At 42.1% G+C, this 17,964-nt stretch overlaps 2 protein-coding genes across 21 annotated transcripts in view; both read right to left on the reverse strand.

Annotated features, from left to right (window-relative positions):
- Positions 1–3,848, reverse strand: part of LOC110397989 (transmembrane protease serine 11E-like) — a 46,750-nt gene extending 42,902 nt beyond the window's left edge. For 3 of the 5 annotated variants that reach the window (XM_021395124.1, XM_021395123.1, XM_021395121.1), the window contains exons 1-2: positions 1,364–3,848; positions 672–864 (exon numbers count right to left, since the gene is read on the reverse strand). The gene's annotated coding sequence lies outside the window, so the exon portion shown is untranslated. Of the gene's footprint in view, positions 1–623; positions 865–1,363 lie in introns of all 5 variants that reach the window. The other 2 variants (XM_021395122.1, XM_021395125.1) reach the window with 2 other exon arrangements.
- Positions 4,323–17,964, reverse strand: part of LOC110397991 (transmembrane protease serine 11E-like) — a 60,876-nt gene continuing 47,234 nt past the window's right edge. For all 16 annotated transcript variants that reach the window (XM_021395137.1, XM_021395142.1, XM_021395138.1 and 13 more), the window contains 8 exons: positions 17,138–17,253; positions 15,319–15,386; positions 12,892–13,055; positions 11,832–11,870; positions 9,385–9,565; positions 8,882–9,147; positions 7,885–8,027; positions 4,323–7,473 (listed from right to left, as the gene is read on the reverse strand). In XM_021395137.1, coding sequence (XP_021250812.1) covers positions 7,312–7,473; positions 7,885–8,027; positions 8,882–9,147; positions 9,385–9,565; positions 11,832–11,870; positions 12,892–13,055; positions 15,319–15,386; positions 17,138–17,253 — 1,139 coding nt within the window. In that variant the 3' untranslated portion in view covers positions 4,323–7,311. The remainder of the gene's footprint in view (positions 7,474–7,884; positions 8,028–8,881; positions 9,148–9,384; positions 9,566–11,831; positions 11,871–12,891; positions 13,056–15,318; positions 15,387–17,137; positions 17,254–17,964) is intronic.

The following is a 17,964-nucleotide window of genomic DNA, read 5'->3' on the forward strand; positions in this document are numbered from 1 at the left end:
AGGCCAAGAAAAGTCAATCATTAAGGAACAAATTTCTTCATAATAAATTAGCAAATTGCAAAGTGCTTGGTATTAGGGAGTTATTCAGCAAACACAGGCAGTAATATTTTTGGTTGATACTAGGGAAGTAGTAGAGAAACTAGCTATCAAAGTATAGGGTGGGAATGAGACAATGTGGGCGCACAGGATTTGGAGAATGAAAGTGCAAAAAGATGTAATAACAATACCTTCCATTTAACCCTGCAAAGTCAGCCCAGCCAGTCAGACAGTCTGCTTGCCTAAGAATGCTAATAATAAGCTGCCTCAGTTTATGTTTGCATACTCACATAGGCTGCATGACTGTTGAGATGGAAAACGCCTTGAGAGAAGGCCATTGGCCAGTCTCAAAGCAATAACATCTTTGGAATTCATAAGCAAAGATATTTTACATAATTGTCTACCAGTTATTCAGCCCGGGCCATGAATTTCAGATCACGGACTGTGTCAGGCATTATTTTCAAAGTGAGAAGTGAACATTCCTGCCAGCAATATTTAACATAACAGACAGAAACACTGTTAAAGCACATGGCACTCATCAACTTGAACTAATTAGACCAGCTTTGAGCAGGGGGTTGGACAATTACCTTAGGATGTCTCTTCCAACCTAAGTTACTATGTTATTTTGTAAGTACCTGGTAAAAACAAATGGGCCTGCTCCACTAAAATTCTACCCTAGGAGATGTCAACTCATTTTCCATCAGCTCGCCTTGACAGCTCAGTTGTAGCTTCAGGTTCCTCTCCTCCTGAAAATAGGCATCTTGCATTTAGCTTTCAAAATTTCTTTGTACTTCTTAACTTCAGCTGGAGACGTGCTATATTCCTCTCCTGTTTTAACAAAAAAAAAAAACCTTACTGTCCCAGCCTTTCATTGGCACCTGAAATTCCCAGACATGGCTTTTAATAACTGATAAGTAGAAAAACAAACATGTAATTTCCATTAGAGGGATGGAATGATTCTCTAGAGCAAATATCAGGGCTGGGAGATAAGCCAAGTCCTTTATCTTGAGCCATGAAAAGTCACTTGAGGCCAAATTTTATTACATGCCCATGCAGCTTTGAGATACTAAGTGTGCAGAAGCTCTGTTATAGCAATGGCCTGAAGCTCTCAGGTATGCTAGATCCTGCCCTGGTTGGTTTCCAAACAGTCCCTCTTTCCATGCCCTTATAACAGAAACTGCTACACCCGTCTATGTTGCAGCAAGAAAGGCCAGCCCAGAATACCGGCAACGCCCTTAGACAACAGAAGTCCCCCACTTCCAGTATCATTAAGAAAGAATTCATAGCCCGTCACCCCATTCAAGACAAAAAGGTAACACATGCGTACCTGTCCTCTGCAGCTGCTCAGCCAGAGCTGCTGCTTGGTACAGTGAAACAGGCCAGCCCACATTTTGTTCCCAGGGTTACCTAGCAATCAGGCTAAGAATCCACACTGTCTAGTCACTGCACAAATCCTCTGCTCATAGTCAAGATGCAGAGCATCTCCAAAGAAATGTGAGGTCTTTATATGGCTGGATCAGGTCTACAAAGAAATGAGGTATATTAAGATAAAAATAAAGCCGCTATTACCTTACAGGTACCACACAAACTAAATGAACTGCATCATTTCACACAGCAGAAGTCGTGGAAAGACTTACTGGGAGCACTGATGCAGCCTGATGCACCATGCCTGTCAGTGTTCAAGAGGCATTTGGATGACGCCCTCAGTAACATGCTTTAACCTTTGGTTAACCCTGAAGTTGTCAGGCAGATGGACTAGAAGATCTTTGAAGGTCCCTTCCAGCTGAACCATTCTATTTTATGTCTTCTCTGCAGGAGACAAAATGCCCCAAACAAGACTTTCTTATGGCTCTATGTTCCTAGAAAACAGCTAGCTTAGATTTGATTTCATATTAGTTCTTAGCAGCTAACTTGCCTCCTGGAAGCCAAGCTGCAACTCGCCTTTTTGAAACTCCTTCTGTCACAACTATTACCTGTCCCAGTTTACTTTGAAGCAGCATGCAAGACTTGAAATGTGGTTCTTGTGAGCAGCCACTTGATGTATCATATATTGTAATGGCTTTTGAGGCTTCACATACTATGCTGGACATAATGAGCTTCAAGCCCAAGACCTCCATCCTATAGCCTTTTCAACTCTGGCTGTCCTTCCAGTCAGACCTGAAGAACTATGAAGAAAAACTCAGCATGCCTCAAGCAGGACTGGTCAGTAGCAAAATTAGGGTCCCAGTTTAGAGTACTGTAGGTTTGGTGCCTTTAAATGAGAGCTCGCTCTTGGGTAACCCTCTCTCCACCTACATGGCACAGAATAGCTTGTTTTCCCCTCCATGCTCTACTGTTTTCACTGATTACTGTATTAATGGTAATAGTGCCAGATAAGCTGCAGATAACAGCACTAGGTACTGCATCCAAGGGAAGTACTGGCCATCAGCATGGACGGGTGTCAGTTGTCCTCAGGTTGTTTGCTAGAGCACTCACCTGTCACTGAAACCATCAGAGGCAGTCAGCTTGTCTGAGACAGTACTATAGATGGGCTAGCCCAGGCCCCCTAGCTCAAATCAAGCCAGATAAAGGTTGCTCGCGATTACGTCCAACTGAGTTATCAATATCTTCAAAGATGGAGAGTCTATGACCTCTCTTGGCAATCTGTTACAGTGGTGAAAAAAATACTTCTTACGCTCCTATCATCCTCTAGTGCAGAACAAGATGGTTTCTCAGTACCAGTCCGTCATTTGGGCAATGGTCCATCCTCTGGGACAGGATGATCTCAGTAACAGGTACCTTAGGTATGCAGGTCATCTGGCCTGGAGTCCCAGACTGTCTGGGTCACTAAAAGGTTGCAGACTGCAGCTGATCCTGAGTCCAGGGAAGGTCAGAGATGTGTGACAATCGCAGGCAGCTGATTGCTTTTGATTTACAAAGAACCACCTGTGATTAGAAGAGCTCTGGATACCAAGCTGATGGCATGTCCTTCCTCAAGGACTTGACTGCCCAGATCCTGAAGGTTAAAAGCACAAGAGCTGAGGGGATAACCATTAAGTAGCATTGCACAACCTTTCAGATTTAGCTAATGAATTCCTTCCCTTTTCCAGTAATCGAGTAAATCAGAGACAATCCATGTATTCCTTGACCTATCCAAGCTTGGAGAAAAGAAACTCATCACACTTTTAAATCATAGTTTCACAAAAGCCTCTTCTCTATCTTTAGGGAAACGGGCTACTGCTCTCCCAGATGAACAGCCATCCTCACATCCATACCAACCATGCATACCGTGCAGTACTGCACTAAGGCTACTGTACTCTTTTCACCCTTTTGATATTGACCTCCAAGACTTTCCCTTTGTCTGCTAGGTATTAAAGACCAAGATGAATGAACTCCAGCATGCTTTGTTCATCAAGAGCTTGCTTTTCTAGCTGAGAATGTACCAAGTTTCCCACCTTTGTGGGAAAAGGACAGGAATAAAACTGATATCTTTGATCCACAAGAATCACCAGTTTTCAAAAAGGGGAAATCAAAGCAAACAGCTGCTTTATACCACTGGAGGCATCCCATCGTACCAGTCTCAAAATTGCTGCTGCTCTTCTATCCTCTTCGCAGGAAAACTGACAAACTGAGAAAACAGACCCATGATGCCAATGCTACCTGATATTGTGTATTTCCAGACAATTTTTCCACAACAGAATGATTTGGGTCTGGCGCAGCAGAGAAACTGGCAAAATCTACTCGCCTCTCTGCTCATATCCATAGCATGCTGTCTGTATATATGTAAAGGGGAGCACTTGATGCCAACTTCCTCATGTGGGAGAGAGGGGAGAGGAAGAGATCAAAACTCACCCAGTGCTGCAGATGCCTACTCTAAAAGCTGAACAGCTGTAGTCTTCTCAAACTCTGCAAGACAATCATGGAGCATCTCTGCATCATCAAGGCAACACTGACATGGTACCCTGCACTCCAGATTCCCTCTGCTGAGCTGGAACAAAGCAACACGAGTAGCTAAGTGATTAAGGCTCTTCGACAATACGATTCACCCTCTAGTGGCTGACACAAGACCTTGCTTTTGCCTGCATGCATGCAAAACTGGGTAACCTTAGGGCAGGTGGGTTAAGCCCTGTCCAAATGAAGACAGTGACACTCCTCAAACACAGCAATGAAGACAGACAGTCAAGGACCATATAAAAGCCAGTACATAAGTACTTGGTACAGAATTACTGTAATGTTCTAAAACAGATCAGTCCCTAGCTCACAGTTGTTTGCCATGATGCAGGAAATTAACAAATATGTCGAAGACATTATTTTTAACTGTTTTTATTAAATTAACACATAAATTACATTCCTGTGTGCCACGTCTGATTCTATAGTTAGATGCATCCCATTCCACCTTGATGATAATTTCAAACAAAAACATGGCAGAGAACAGATAATTTTTTATGAAACAACAAGCTTTAAGACTTCAGCTTAGAAAAAAAATACCTATCTGCTAGGTCACCTAAACCAAACAATATTTTTGCTGCCTGTAATATTTCAGGTTTCCACAATTTCTCTCAAGAAAAGCTAGACAATGCTGACATCAATGTAGTTTTTCCATAAGAAAGGGATGTGGATCCATCAGGTCCATCTGCACCAGCATTCCTGTGGATGAGGGGCAGTCTTTGAAGCAATCTTATAGCATTTGCATTTATGCAGCTTTGCACAGTCAAGAGGCCTTAAAGGAAACTACACTGCTTCCAGGAGATACCAGACAAGAAAGCTTGTTCCAGCTGCTATCATGAAAACTGGAATCCAAAAAAATGCTCCCAAGACACACTGTGTAGGCATCTGTTCCTCTACAGTCCCACTCCTGGCTACACTGTGTTGGTACTCAACGTTAAGATGAATCATGTACCAGATCTCTCCAGATGGATTCTCAGAATTGGAAAAATCAAGGCAAACACTAAGTTCGCTTTTTCAGCTTTGTTTGCACTACTTTGGAGAATTACATTCATAGCATCCCTTTGCACAGAGCAAAATGCACGACGCTTTCTCATTTTGTTCAAGTGCAACTAGAAAGTTCAAAAATTCAAAAGGAATCCTTTGGACATCTGCTTACCTGTTTTTTGGAAAACAGTGAAATAGTTGAGATTTGCCGGTCTAAAAATATTATGTTCCCAAATTACAATGAAATTTGTCCTTTGAAAACCCAAGTATAAGTGCTTTGGGAACTGAAAAGCCATGGAGTCCTGTAGTAATGCTTTTCTTCAAGGTGACTCACTGTCTGGGTACAGTTATCAGCAAAAAAAACCTTACATTTTTCATGCATAATATACAGGCAATGTAATTCAAATCCAAGTTCTGCTTAAGGGACTAAAATGAGATTTCTCTGCCTCAAACCTATGCAACCACTTTGATACTTTTTATTCCCTACCTAAAACTTAAGCCCCAAGTTTTATTTCTGGATCACACAGCATTCCATACAAAGAGCTCCCTAGGAGCACATTTTAAATGCTGGGTCTTCACAATATATACAAGCGGAGAACAACAGCTTCAGACCCTTCTCCTTCACGCAAATCTTCTCTGGGAGTCCTAACAACCCACACCTCCAGTAAAGATAAAGCATGGTTCACTGGGCTTGCAGGCACCTAAATCACAGGAGATGTAATAAAGTACTTCCATTAACTTGATGGGCTGCTGCTCTGTCGGACAGGGCTTGAAGCAAGCTGCATAGACCAAAAAGGATCCCTAGGATTAACACTGATGATGTTAACTGACCTGTACTGAATTTGGACAACACTTAAATCCTAGGAGTATAATCAGTGAGGGCCTCCTATCCCCAGATCTTTTAACTATGAAGATGCCCAAAAGCCTGCTCCTTTGTATTTTCTGGCCCAGCTTGTGTGTCACACTGGATCAGTCTTGGCAGTGTGGCTAATATTTCCTATGCTGAGTTCTTCCTCTTCTGACCATCAAGAGCAGATGAGCGGCTCCTGTATCTAGCAATTAAGATCACTCGCTGTTGTCAGAATTAGCAACCAGAAAAAAATGTTGGAAAGACTCTGCAAATGCATTAAGGAAGGCATCCTCATCAAGAATAGGCACGTTCCGCTTCTAGGGTGTAGGAAGTTTGAGAAACATCAGCTCCTGAAAATGAAGGCAGAGAGACTATGAAGTTCATGAGATCAGGTGGGTTATCTGTGGTCTAGCCATAAGGCACAGGCATTAATTCCTGACAGGAAAAAGATCTTTAACTTATGGGTTATTCTTTGTTCTGAAGTAGACACGTAGATAGGTATTTCCACCACGACACAGACTTTTTTTCTTTTTTCTTTTTTTTTCAACGCATCTGAAGAGATACATACAGAGTTTTACATATTAGTAAGACTTGAGAACACCATTCATGAGAATAAGCAGGTTTTGCAGATTGTTTTCGGCAATGCTCATACTGAGATTGTTACAAACCTGCACAAAAAGCTTAGGACTTTTATTAAAAACAATACAATCTGGAAAGTTTTAAAATGGAATTTCATTCAGTCAGATATTAACGTACAACAATAAACTAGTGTGAACACAAAGTATTATTTGGTCTCAAGTCCACAACAACTTTCATGGCAAATGCTGTAGGAGGGGCTGTTCATACGAAGCTGGAAGTAGACACATTCAAAGGAGATGGACAGAAGCTGGCTTTTCTCAGCGACCACTTTCTCAGGATGACACAGCAAAAAAAAACTTCTCAATTCACTTAGGTAACTGTCTGACATGATACTAGGAACTGCAAGTTCTCTAAGCCCTCTTCTGTTCATTATTAGCATACACTCCATGGAACAATGCAGGAAAAAAGCTCAAGGAGAATTCAGAAGTGCAGTAGCCTTGGAGTCAGGGACTCGATGGTAGCTGGTCTACAGACAGGCAGGGCCATAGAAGCACACAGCAGATGGATGGGTCGCATTTTAGTTACAACTGTTCTTAGATCTTGGTAAATGGATTTGTGGGCTCATGCTTTGCCCACAAAGTAGCAGGCAGAAGATTTGAACATAGAAAAGAGGGTCTGTATGCTGCAGAGAAACCAAAATCTTTGTCCCTTTGACAAAGTACTTCCTGAACAAACTGCTATGTCACATGATTGAGTCCACTCCTCTTTGGTTGTAGGCCAAACCAATTTCAAGTCCTAGACTACTCCAAGCTTGCCAGCACTTGATACATAACCACATGCCACTGCAGCAGCTGTTTAGAGGGTAACCACAGAGTAGAATGTGTCAGAGGAATAGCCTTTCACACAGCCCACAAATCTTAAAAGAACCACAGGTTTCAGATGCCTGTTTTGGAAGCGATCCAGTCTCGGTAAGAAGTCACTCGTGTGTACACTCCTGGTTTATCTGGCTTGCCACATTCATCACCCCAGCTTACTATTCCCACGAGATACCAGATTCCTCTGGAGTTTGCTTTCACCAGTGGCCCACCAGAGTCACCCTAAGGAGAAAAATGTCAGCAGACAGGAACAAAAAGCAAACAACACGCACTTCACTAATGCAGGGAGCATCACACTGTTCTGTTACAATGGACAGATAGTCTTCTCTAGATCACAGCTATAAATTAACCTCTGCATGGTTTAAGGAGAAGACAGAACCTGACAGTCTCTATCTAATATGGTCTCTCCTATTCTAGATCATTACATCTGCATTCTCTCAAAAATACATCATAAGAAAACAACAATAAGCTTGTAAGTGCAGATCACAACCTAGAAGCAATTAAGCCCTTAATTTACATATATTAAGATTGTGAACCCCATAAAAATAAGATATACCATGGGAGAATCTTAATTATTGTTTCTAGGAAACATAACTTTTCATCCTACCAGTTTCCTTCTTACTTGAGACTTACCTGGCAAGCATCCACCCGTCCCTCTAAGTATCCAGCACACAACATTCCTGGTGTTATCACTCCAGCATACACTTGTGGTCTATTACAAATCGCAGTGCTAATAATTTTTACTTCTGCTTGTCGAAGCTGATTAACTCCAGGGCCTAGAAGGAAAAGTGGTATTAGACTTTGCAGAGTACACAATCTGCATATGCAAGGATTAGGAGCAGCAAGACTTTCCTACAGCCTTCCTGTCATTGCCTGAAGAATGTTAAAGAAAGTTATTTTTTCCAGAAGTCTTTCACCCGCTCATCCCAAACACAGCTGTTCTCCATCTTTCACTCTCATGAGATTATCTTTAACATAACAGGCAAAGGGATTTTTGTACATGTTTCAATGCTCAATTCAACCACTGGCTATAACGTGTATCTTTGATGCCACTGGAAAGACCCATTTGATAAACTGCAAAGCAATTTCATATCATCACTGTACATCCCAAGAGTCTACCATGAAATATAGCTTATAGCTCAAATCGCTCTCCTAACAGAATTACAGTCTCATCATCTCTAATCTCAGTGACATTGGCCAATTTGAATGAAGCTCATTTGAGCCACTGGATGAACTGGAACCTGAATTAGAACCAAACGGAGATTAACTGATGAAAATTTATGACAGATCTGTGACAGACGAAACTGAAAGGTTTGACTTAGCTCAGATCAGAGGACTAGGCCAGTGACAATGGACAACAGAATGCATTTGACCACCTCAATGCATGCAGCAACAAAAAAGCTGTTCTTAATCCTATAAAGCTAACCTGCAGGAGTTTTTCCCATATTCTAAACCACTAATCAAAACAACTCCAGCAAACAAAGTCCACCAGTACATTGCTAGCAAATTCATCTATTAAACAATCTTTCAGAAACTCAAAATAAATAAAAATCATGAAATCAACAGGAGTCTTCTTAGACATGTGTGAGGGGCAAGGAAGCCTTCACAGAGGGGGTCAAGAGACACTTACCATCATTCTTCAAAGCTCCCCAACCCGTGACAAAACAGGAAGTATTATCCCGTAATACATAAGATGCTTCAGGAAGACAGACACTGTGCACGTCACTTGTGAATTCAATAGGGGAGGCAAGTTCCATAAGAGCTATGTCATAGTCGTGATCATGGACAAGGACATTGTATTTTTCATGAATGATAATTCTTTTGACATATTTTCTCTGTTTTGGAGGTCTCAGCAGAATTCCAAAGCTGGCAGTCCATCTCCGAGGATCTCTTCCTCTGAAAAACATTTAAATTATTTCACAAGCACACAAAAAAAGATTTCCATAGAAACACAGCTTTCTGTTTTAAGAAAAATGCGACATGGACAGGTTTGTCTATAGAACAGAGAAGAGCAGAACTTCATTGTCTTCCAGCAGATAGTGACATTAGTAGTCCATGAAAAGTCAGAACAGACTTATCAGAGCACCCGTAAGTTGTAGAGTCTATAGGATCAGAAGGGTGCTGATGACTTACGCTTTAAAGCAATGGGCTGCAGTCACTAGCCACGTATTACTGATCACCGATGCACCACAGTAATGGGTCCCATCAAGCTGAATACTAGCCTGCCATGGCCATTCCCCATCTTGTGCACGCTGCCCATCAGTTATTCTTTCCACTCCTGAGAAGGAGAATGCCTCCTTTCGTATTCCACAGACTGTCAAAAAAAAAAAACACACCAAAGGCAGCTCTGTTTTAGCTGATTGAGGAAACTCAGGGTCTGGCTGTTGGGCAGGCCCACATGGCTGCCGGCACAGGCACAACAGGGCAGAGCTGTCAAGAGACAGCCTCCACCTAAAGCAGTGCCTTCAAGAGCAGAGAAATGAGGTGCTGTGGTCACAAGGGTCTCAGGATAGATATGAGGTAAATGAAGACTGGTAGAAACATTTCTAGTTGTCAGACACACAAAGCCATGAGAACTTCCATGGCAATGGAAAGCTGTATACCAGACAGTTTATTTTCTTCAGTTGTAACTGGTTGCCTAATTAAAGAAATCCTGTCTCTCTGCAAATCTCTCTTCATTTGGTATTTGATCGGAGCTGTACAGAAAGATAGGTAATACATAGATACTCGTCAGTGTGTATGTGCATACAGGCACACAAATATATACATTATTAGGCATAAAGTCATGCACATTAACTGCTAATTAACCTAAGCATTTACATTCATATAGCTTTTATAATAATGGCATCTGAGTTTCATCTAACAGGACTAAAACTCTCACTACCATATTAAAGAACAGCCTTACTTCTTCAAAAACGCTTCTTAAGAATTGAGTGACAAAATACTGACAAATCCCCATTTAAACAAGAACCAGATCTGGACAGCTCTGAGCTTCAATACATGCACCAATACCAAAATATGCAGAAGACATCACTTGTGAACTCAAACACTGGAGGCAATATTCCCTGATTTCTAACATTCTGCTTGTATAGCAAAGGCAAGAACAACATCGTATAGCTGTAAGTATTGCAGAACTGTTAGAGTAGGAAAAAATATGCCAGAAAAACAAAACAAAAACCAAACTCCACCCAAATCAAGCAATCCAAACAAGAAAAGGATTTTGTCAGGCCACTTGCAGGTTAGGCTTGACAAAAGCAGCAAAAAAAAAGATACAGTGTTCTCTTCTTCCAATAGTTAACTGAGCTACTGGCACAGTAAGTAACATACTACTCAGCTGAAAAAAAAAAGTCAGATCCAAACAAGAAACCACTTAAACTTGAAAAGCTCATGTGAAACATGCTGAATTCCCACAACCATGCTAGGCAGAGGTGCCACAGGTCTCTAGTTCCCAGGGACCCTTTGTAACTGGTTCAGCTGAGAAGGTACTGATTCTGTTTCCATCTTACAGAGGAACTGTAAGACCTCACTGGAGAGCATAAAATGGTAGAAAGACTCAGAACCTGCCCCTCTCCAGAGCTACTCCAATGCCTTGCTCTCACAGTGGACAGCTTTCCCCTCTCCCACCCTCTAGCCTTTCCTTGAAGATTGCAAGCTTTTAGCTCCCAGCTCTTACAGACATCTATTGCCAAACTTTTGCAGGGAAGAGGGGGCAGAATGGAAGACATTTTGGAAGGAATAAGGCAGCTGCTACACATGGTGATAGGGCACCAGATAGCTCACTTCCACTTCTGTGTTTGGCACTGCTCTGCAGCACCTCTGACCCTATTTGCAAGGCCCAAAGATGAATAATCAGCAAGAAGACATGAACTCTGTGCAGGGTACAAGACAACAACCCTTCTCTTACAAACAATTACTGTTAGTGGCAAGAGAAGAAAGGAATGATGAATTCATGAGCCGTCTAAGAGTTACTTTGCCAGCAAAATACTCAGAGTGCCATTAGCTGTTATACTCGTAGAGACAACGGCTTACCAGCTTAGGGCAGAGGCAGGAATGGATGCATACACAGTGAAGCAAAGTTCTAAACAAGGGCTTTGCAAGCTGCAGATCGTCTCGTAGAAGAAAGGATCTGGCACGACCATTTTCAGAGAAAGCTAGGGCTTTCTTTAGGACTACATGTATGGAATGTTTGGAAGATGCAACTTGGACAACATTTTAATGCTGTGTTTTTTCAGTCTTGCTAGTTTTATTGAGTAACTGTCTCTCATCCAAAAAGATTTTCAGCTCACAACTACTGCAGTCTTAATGCAAAGCTCACTGACAGCAACTCATCCACTTCCCCCCACTTACCATAGCCAAAACTAATGCAAGTACTTCCCACCACCAAGTTGGAATGCCTAACTGTAAACACTGCAGAGCTAGTAAAACTCCAAAAAGAAAAAAAGGTGGCTCACGAGTTACCTATTGTTCTAGTAGCTTAAAAAAGTTATTTTTCAACTTGCATCTCTAGTATAAAAATCTTGTGAACGCTTAACTGATGGCACTAAGTTGCCTGATGGTTTCTATAAAGCATTTGTACTTACAGTTGTTTAAAAGGTGATCTCCATTCTCCTTATTCAATTCTGAAATGAAAAACAAAGAATACAGTGAGGATATTTCACATTGCTATGTGAAATCTAAGTGACATCTAAGACAGACTCCCTCCCTGTATCCAGCAAATAAATGAAATTACTTGTATTGCTGCTTGTAGTAACAGTATGGTAAAAAGTGTAATTTGCTCTACTGAGTAAATTCTGTTAAGCTTCTGTTCCTCACTTGAAGTGGAAGGCCAAAGGATGCATTTTTCTTGCCTTAGCTCAAAGCCAAAAAAAAAAAGAAAAAAAAGAAAAAAGCAGCAGTTGACTAAACAGGTTCAAATAACATCTGCATGTGCTGGACTCTATGCATGATACTAAAGCCTATATGCATATGTTCACATTCATTACGGCAAGGTGGTCACAGATCCTCAGTACTGGACTTGACTGGAGCTAAACTGTAATGTTATTGATTTCTTCCCTACAAAATCTCCTGCTGCCAGATTCCGGTGGTAAACAATGACAGACTCTTGTGAGAGGATTACTGTCCAGGGAATGTTTGGTTATTAATGCTTGTTACAGCAGTCTGGCAAATATGCAATGGAAATGACAGAAGATGGAGAAGGGAACCATCTCAGCCTTGTGTTTTTTAAATAGCTTGAGGACTCCACATTTAAGAACCTGGTGATACTGCTTCCTCTCCAATTCACTGTGTGTTTTAGCAAAGTAATTTGTGAAGCTGGGTTGCAAAATTGGGTCTCTTTTTGATGAATTACGTTGGCCTGCTGTATCAGAGCCAGGTCACACACAGAACTTCTGATGCACAGAGCAGAGCCCACTAAACTGGGTATCAGTGTGCTTTAGCTTTCTTAACACTACTACTTCTTTCAGGTTCCTGGGCTGTCAGCCACTAAGGCAGAACTTGTGCTTGCCCACACCACAAGTAGGAGAAAGGAAAAGAAAACAGAAATTGCACGTATTTGCACAGTGAAGTGAAACTCATTATGCTGAGAGCAGCAAAGTATGAGGAACAAATTCCAAGCTATAAACACAAACATAAGGCACTTGCCTGTGAGTTTAATGGTAGACTGGTCAACATTCAAGAACGTTGAGCTTGTTTCAAGCCTTCTATGTAACACACTGTTGACATGACGCCAGCTTGTTGCCTTACTGTCAGCTGAGGCAAATTTAAATACCAGAGCAACAGATACAAGCACTCCACCAGGATCTGGGCTGCAAACCAACATAAACAAAGTGGTGTCATCTCTTTGCCCACTAAGCCTCTTTGTCCTGTTTTGTGACATCTGCTTTCCTTATACGAGAACAGGTCTGGTCTGCACTGATGTGCAGAATGAATAGCATAGCTGTGCACAAGCAAGGGAGGATGACGTATGTCAGCAGGCAGCAAAAGGACTGGTTCATACTGTAACAGTGATCAGAGAGAATCTTCTGGGAAGAAAGGAAGGATCACTCCCTTTAATGTCTAAGCAGCTTAGTCTAGACCCAGAGAAATTTAAAAGGTCATCTGGTATTTCTTTACATTTAAGTTAATTGTCAGTTTATGAGAAAGTTCCTTTGGATCCAGAGAAAAAAATCTCAATAGTTTATGCTATCAGAATAAGGCATGATCACTTAGTATCAGTATAAAATATGAAGCTCAATACTTTAGACTAGCAGTCTAAAGGAAAACCAACAGAAACCTAGAGGCAAAGGCAGCAGACATGCAGGTAAGCTGACTCAGTGCGCAGTTGCATGAGATAAGGTGTCTCTAGTGAAAGTTAAGAGGCAGCGCACTGTTCGGTCAGCCTAAAAAGTAAAGAGGCTGCTTGAAGTCTAGGTCCCAAATTCTATAATTTGATTTAATATAGAGTATGGGAGGTTTGCAGAAGAAACCAGCAGCGGAAAAAAAATGTCAAACAGCTTAAAGAAATAACCACATAGACGCAGGCAAAAGCAAGAGAGACTTTTTCATGATCCACTAGTGATAGGGCAAGGAGGAACAGTTTTGAACAAATGAAAGGAGACTTAGGCTAGATGACAAGAGGAAATTCTTTACACAGAGGGTGCTGAAGCAGTGGAACACGTTGCCCAGAGAAGTTGTAGATGTCCCATCCCAGAGATGTTCAAGGCCAGGCTGGATGGGGCAATGGACAGCCTGATCCAGCGGGTGGCAACTCTGCCCACAACAGGAGGCTGGAACTGAGTGGTCTTTAAGGTACCTTCCAATCCAAGCCCTTCTATGATTCTATGATTCTAAGAGAGTCCCAAAGTGCTGTGGAAAAGTACATTCACAGGAAGCACGGCATTCTTTGCTGTCCAGGGAAAAAGATTCCACAGCAGATTTGGGCCTTACAGAAATGTAACTACTCCAAACCCAAATCATGTGACGAAGAGGGAAGTGACGGTTCTTACCACTGACAGAAATATATAACTACTGCATGGAGAAGGGAGACTTAGAAGGTCTCACAAAACCTCCATATCAGTATGTTCCACTTGCCTCCTTTCCTCTCTCTGTAGATATCTCACAACGGAATTTGTTCCTTCAGATCTTTTCAGAGAGGGGGGGAGAATAGTCACCTCCTGCTGTACATCACACAGAGGGGGTAAACACCAGCGTGAGTTTCTACAGAAAACATGATGTGGAATAAAGAGGTGACTCTGGATCACTCAAGCGCTTAACTAGCAGTGAAGGCTGGGATCACCTAACAATTCATTTACTGCATCACAGCCACAAAGAACTGGTGTTCAGGTAATCAATTTGCAAAAGTATAGGGCCAGTTTTCTCTTCCTTGCTGATCTCTGAAGTAGCCTAAGCCCTCATAAATGCTGAAAGTTCTGAAGGAGTGACAACCAGCCAAGACTTAAGATACCCACGTCAATGGTTTATGGGCGTTCGGCCCAGTTCTGTGACAAATGGGACAGGGGACCCATGGACCCACGCCCCGGGAAAGGGAAAAGGGAAAAAAGGGTAAGGAGATGGGCCTGAGAGCAAAACAGCGGCAACAGTTTGAGGATAAACAAACTAATTTACTAAATAAGATATCGGAATGCAAAGTAACACACTATAATACAATATAATTACAATTTAAGCTGATAAATCCAATACAGTGAGAGAGAATGTCCAAAATTAAAGTAGGCCTTACTCTAATACTGACAATAAGACAGTTGGGGAGCGAGATGCTGCCGGGATGAGAGACGGGCAGAAAGAAAGAAGGTCTCGTTATCTGTGAGTTTTTTATCTTTCCCTCTAACCAGAAAACGGTAACAGGGGAGCAAAGTCCCCTGGGGAATGTAGTAGTCCTTCTCTTCTGAGAACCAGGTACATACACTACATGATGTTATGATGTGGAATACCAGTAACCGAAAATCATAAAACCATGACAACCCAGCTGGCATGATCCAAGCATAAGCAACCATGTACATTCCCTGTGGTAAAGGAGTAGGAAGAAAGGATGTTTATCACATTTCTGCTTGTTCCTGACCTTACACTACTTACCTTATAGCAACAACATGGGACCTGATGTACTTGCGGCTCAAAAAGGACCCCTTAAATACTCTAGACATCTGTTAAAGGAAAAGAATATATCAAAATACACCTGTAATACATGAAACCTCTCAAACTAGAACAGTCTTGTGAACCCCCTAAAACACAAAATCTGCCTTTAGAGCCCCAGCTCTACACCAAAGCTACTGCTGAACTTCCACTGGAGATTGCAAAATCAAAATAAACTATGGAGTTAACAAATTCTGCTCTCTGTTCTACTTTCCGGGTGCCTTTTCAACTACAGGGTTGCTGGAGCAGACAGCATGCACGCTTACTATCTGCTTGTGCATAGGAAGGTGTCTTTACCACTACAGTAACATTTAAAAGACAAAGCTGACAAGTTTGCAGTGGAGCAGAGAAGTGCTTGTATAATTTCTCCTTCCTGACTGCAGAGACAGCAACAAGGAATTTAACACTCCCTGTTGAAAGCTAGAGTCAGAAGATGACTGGGCTGGATATAAAGATGACTGGAAGATGACTAAGAAGGTTGTATAGAAGACTGAGTCAGATTCTTTTCAGTGGTGTCCAGTGACAGGACAAGAGGCGATGGGGATGAACTGACTGATTCTATGATTCTGCAATCTAGGGTGAGCTTGTCCTGAACCAAAACACATAACAGTACACAAAAAGACATGCAGTCCCAACTTTCTGATTTAAGAGTTACCAGGACTACTTCTGCTATTTTGTCCATATAAGCCTTTCTCACCGTGCTGTGGTTTGTGCATCCTTGAAGTAATTTTTATCTCTTTTCTATACCACCCTAGTTTTCTGGTGTCTTTGCTGAAAGGAAAAGAATGCCAAGCAACAGTACTGCTGCCAGTATGCATGTGTAGGGCAAACAACCTCTTACAACTCCAGTTTTATACCCTATATGGGCCCAACTGGGACACTGCATCACAGGGTTTAAATTGTTCCTCTGCTGGGTTGTTGAGCTTTTAGTTACTGGTTTCCATAGTACAGACCTTATTTAATAGGGATGACCTGCAATATTAGTGCCCAGCTCTCTAAGTTCAGTAAGTAGTAGCACTGGAATTGCTAGGGTACAATCCACATCACCAGCCAGCAAAGAACATCCTCCACCAGTCAGATGCTATCCCTGCACTGATTATGCCCACGACTGCTTTCAAATCCTGCTTGATTTGGTATGAGGGTGCACAGGATCATTTACTGATCTCTATGCAAGTCCTGTGCAACTGTGGCAAAACCACTAAGCTCCTAATAGTAGTTAGGCATCTAACTCCTGATTATTTCTAGGAGAACTAAACATTTAATACTGATGAGCTCAGCCTTGATCACATTGTGCTGTTTTTCCCATCCACTCTAAGCAGCAAAACCACCACCAAGCTACCTCTAAAGGATCTGGAAAGATAGGTACTATAGAAAAATTGCAAGGCATGCAGATACCACGATGCTGAGAGCCATATGCATGACAGACTGATCTTTCAATAGAGTTCTTCCACCCAAGCAATCTTTCCTATTTCCCAAGCATTTAAAATTTAACTTTGTCTTTGACAGTTTCTCTATTGGCAGTAGCAGACTGGGTGGTCTCAATTACACAGCTAAGCACAGGTGAATGGCAGAGCCAGGGCAGAGACTGCACTTACTCCAGTGTTTAATTCTCCTACCCTTTGCCCTTGGAATAGCCTAATATAATCTATATAATCTAGGTACATGAGCATGAAGCACAGTCACTCCTGACTCTTATTTCCAACCCCACAATTGTAGGACTCTTCACCACAGGACAGGCGGAGACAGAAACATCTTAGTTTACCATGGTTTCAATCTCTTGGCTCAGGTATCTGAACTCCTCCGTGGTTTGCCTTCCATATTGAAGGTCATACGGGACATTGGTGATAAGGAAAGTTGCATTGTAGTATCGGTCCTGATCTGCGTAAGAGAGGAAAAGGAAAAGTTGCTTCACTCCTTCAGTTTAAATCAGACACGCATAGTTCTGTGCAAAGCATGGCACAAGGCTCCCGGGCTTTGGTTGTGACATTACCAGCTGTGGCCAAACTCTGGATAGCACAGGGAGGCAAGGGGGATCTGAGCCATCTTGTTGTGCCACACAGCTAAGGACTTATTTCCAGCCTTACAACCATCTCAAGCAGCTCTAAATTACATCCACTACACATCTTCTCTGAGGACCATCAGACTAGATGCCTTCTGGCATGTCCCTGCCTCTCAGAGGAAGGTGGCCCTCCCAAAGCTGCTCGCATTCATTCAGCAGCTGGGTTAAGTTTAAAATCTGTCTCTCAGTGAATGGTAGATGGGCCTTACAACATAGAATTAGCAAAAAGCTATCTGCAAAAATAAGCTGCAGCTCTGCCACTACATTGTCTAGCACCCTGTGATTATCCATGGCCTCACTCAATCTTGGTGAGCTAAGACAGCAATACAGCTAGTTCTGTCACAGCAGGAATTCATTTCAAAACCCCTCACACCAGTAGACTGGGAACAGAGCAGCATCACTCAATTACTACTGAAACCAAGTCGTCAGCAATCAGGACTCCAGAAAACCCAAACCTCCGTCCTTTCTCCTTCTGGAACGTTGTGCCAGATTGTTTCTGCAAAAACCTTGTTCAGGACCAAGATTAATAC

Source organism: Numida meleagris, chromosome 4 (genome assembly GCF_002078875.1).
Source record: "Numida meleagris isolate 19003 breed g44 Domestic line chromosome 4, NumMel1.0, whole genome shotgun sequence".
Classification (NCBI taxonomy): domain Eukaryota; kingdom Metazoa; phylum Chordata; class Aves; order Galliformes; family Numididae; genus Numida; species Numida meleagris.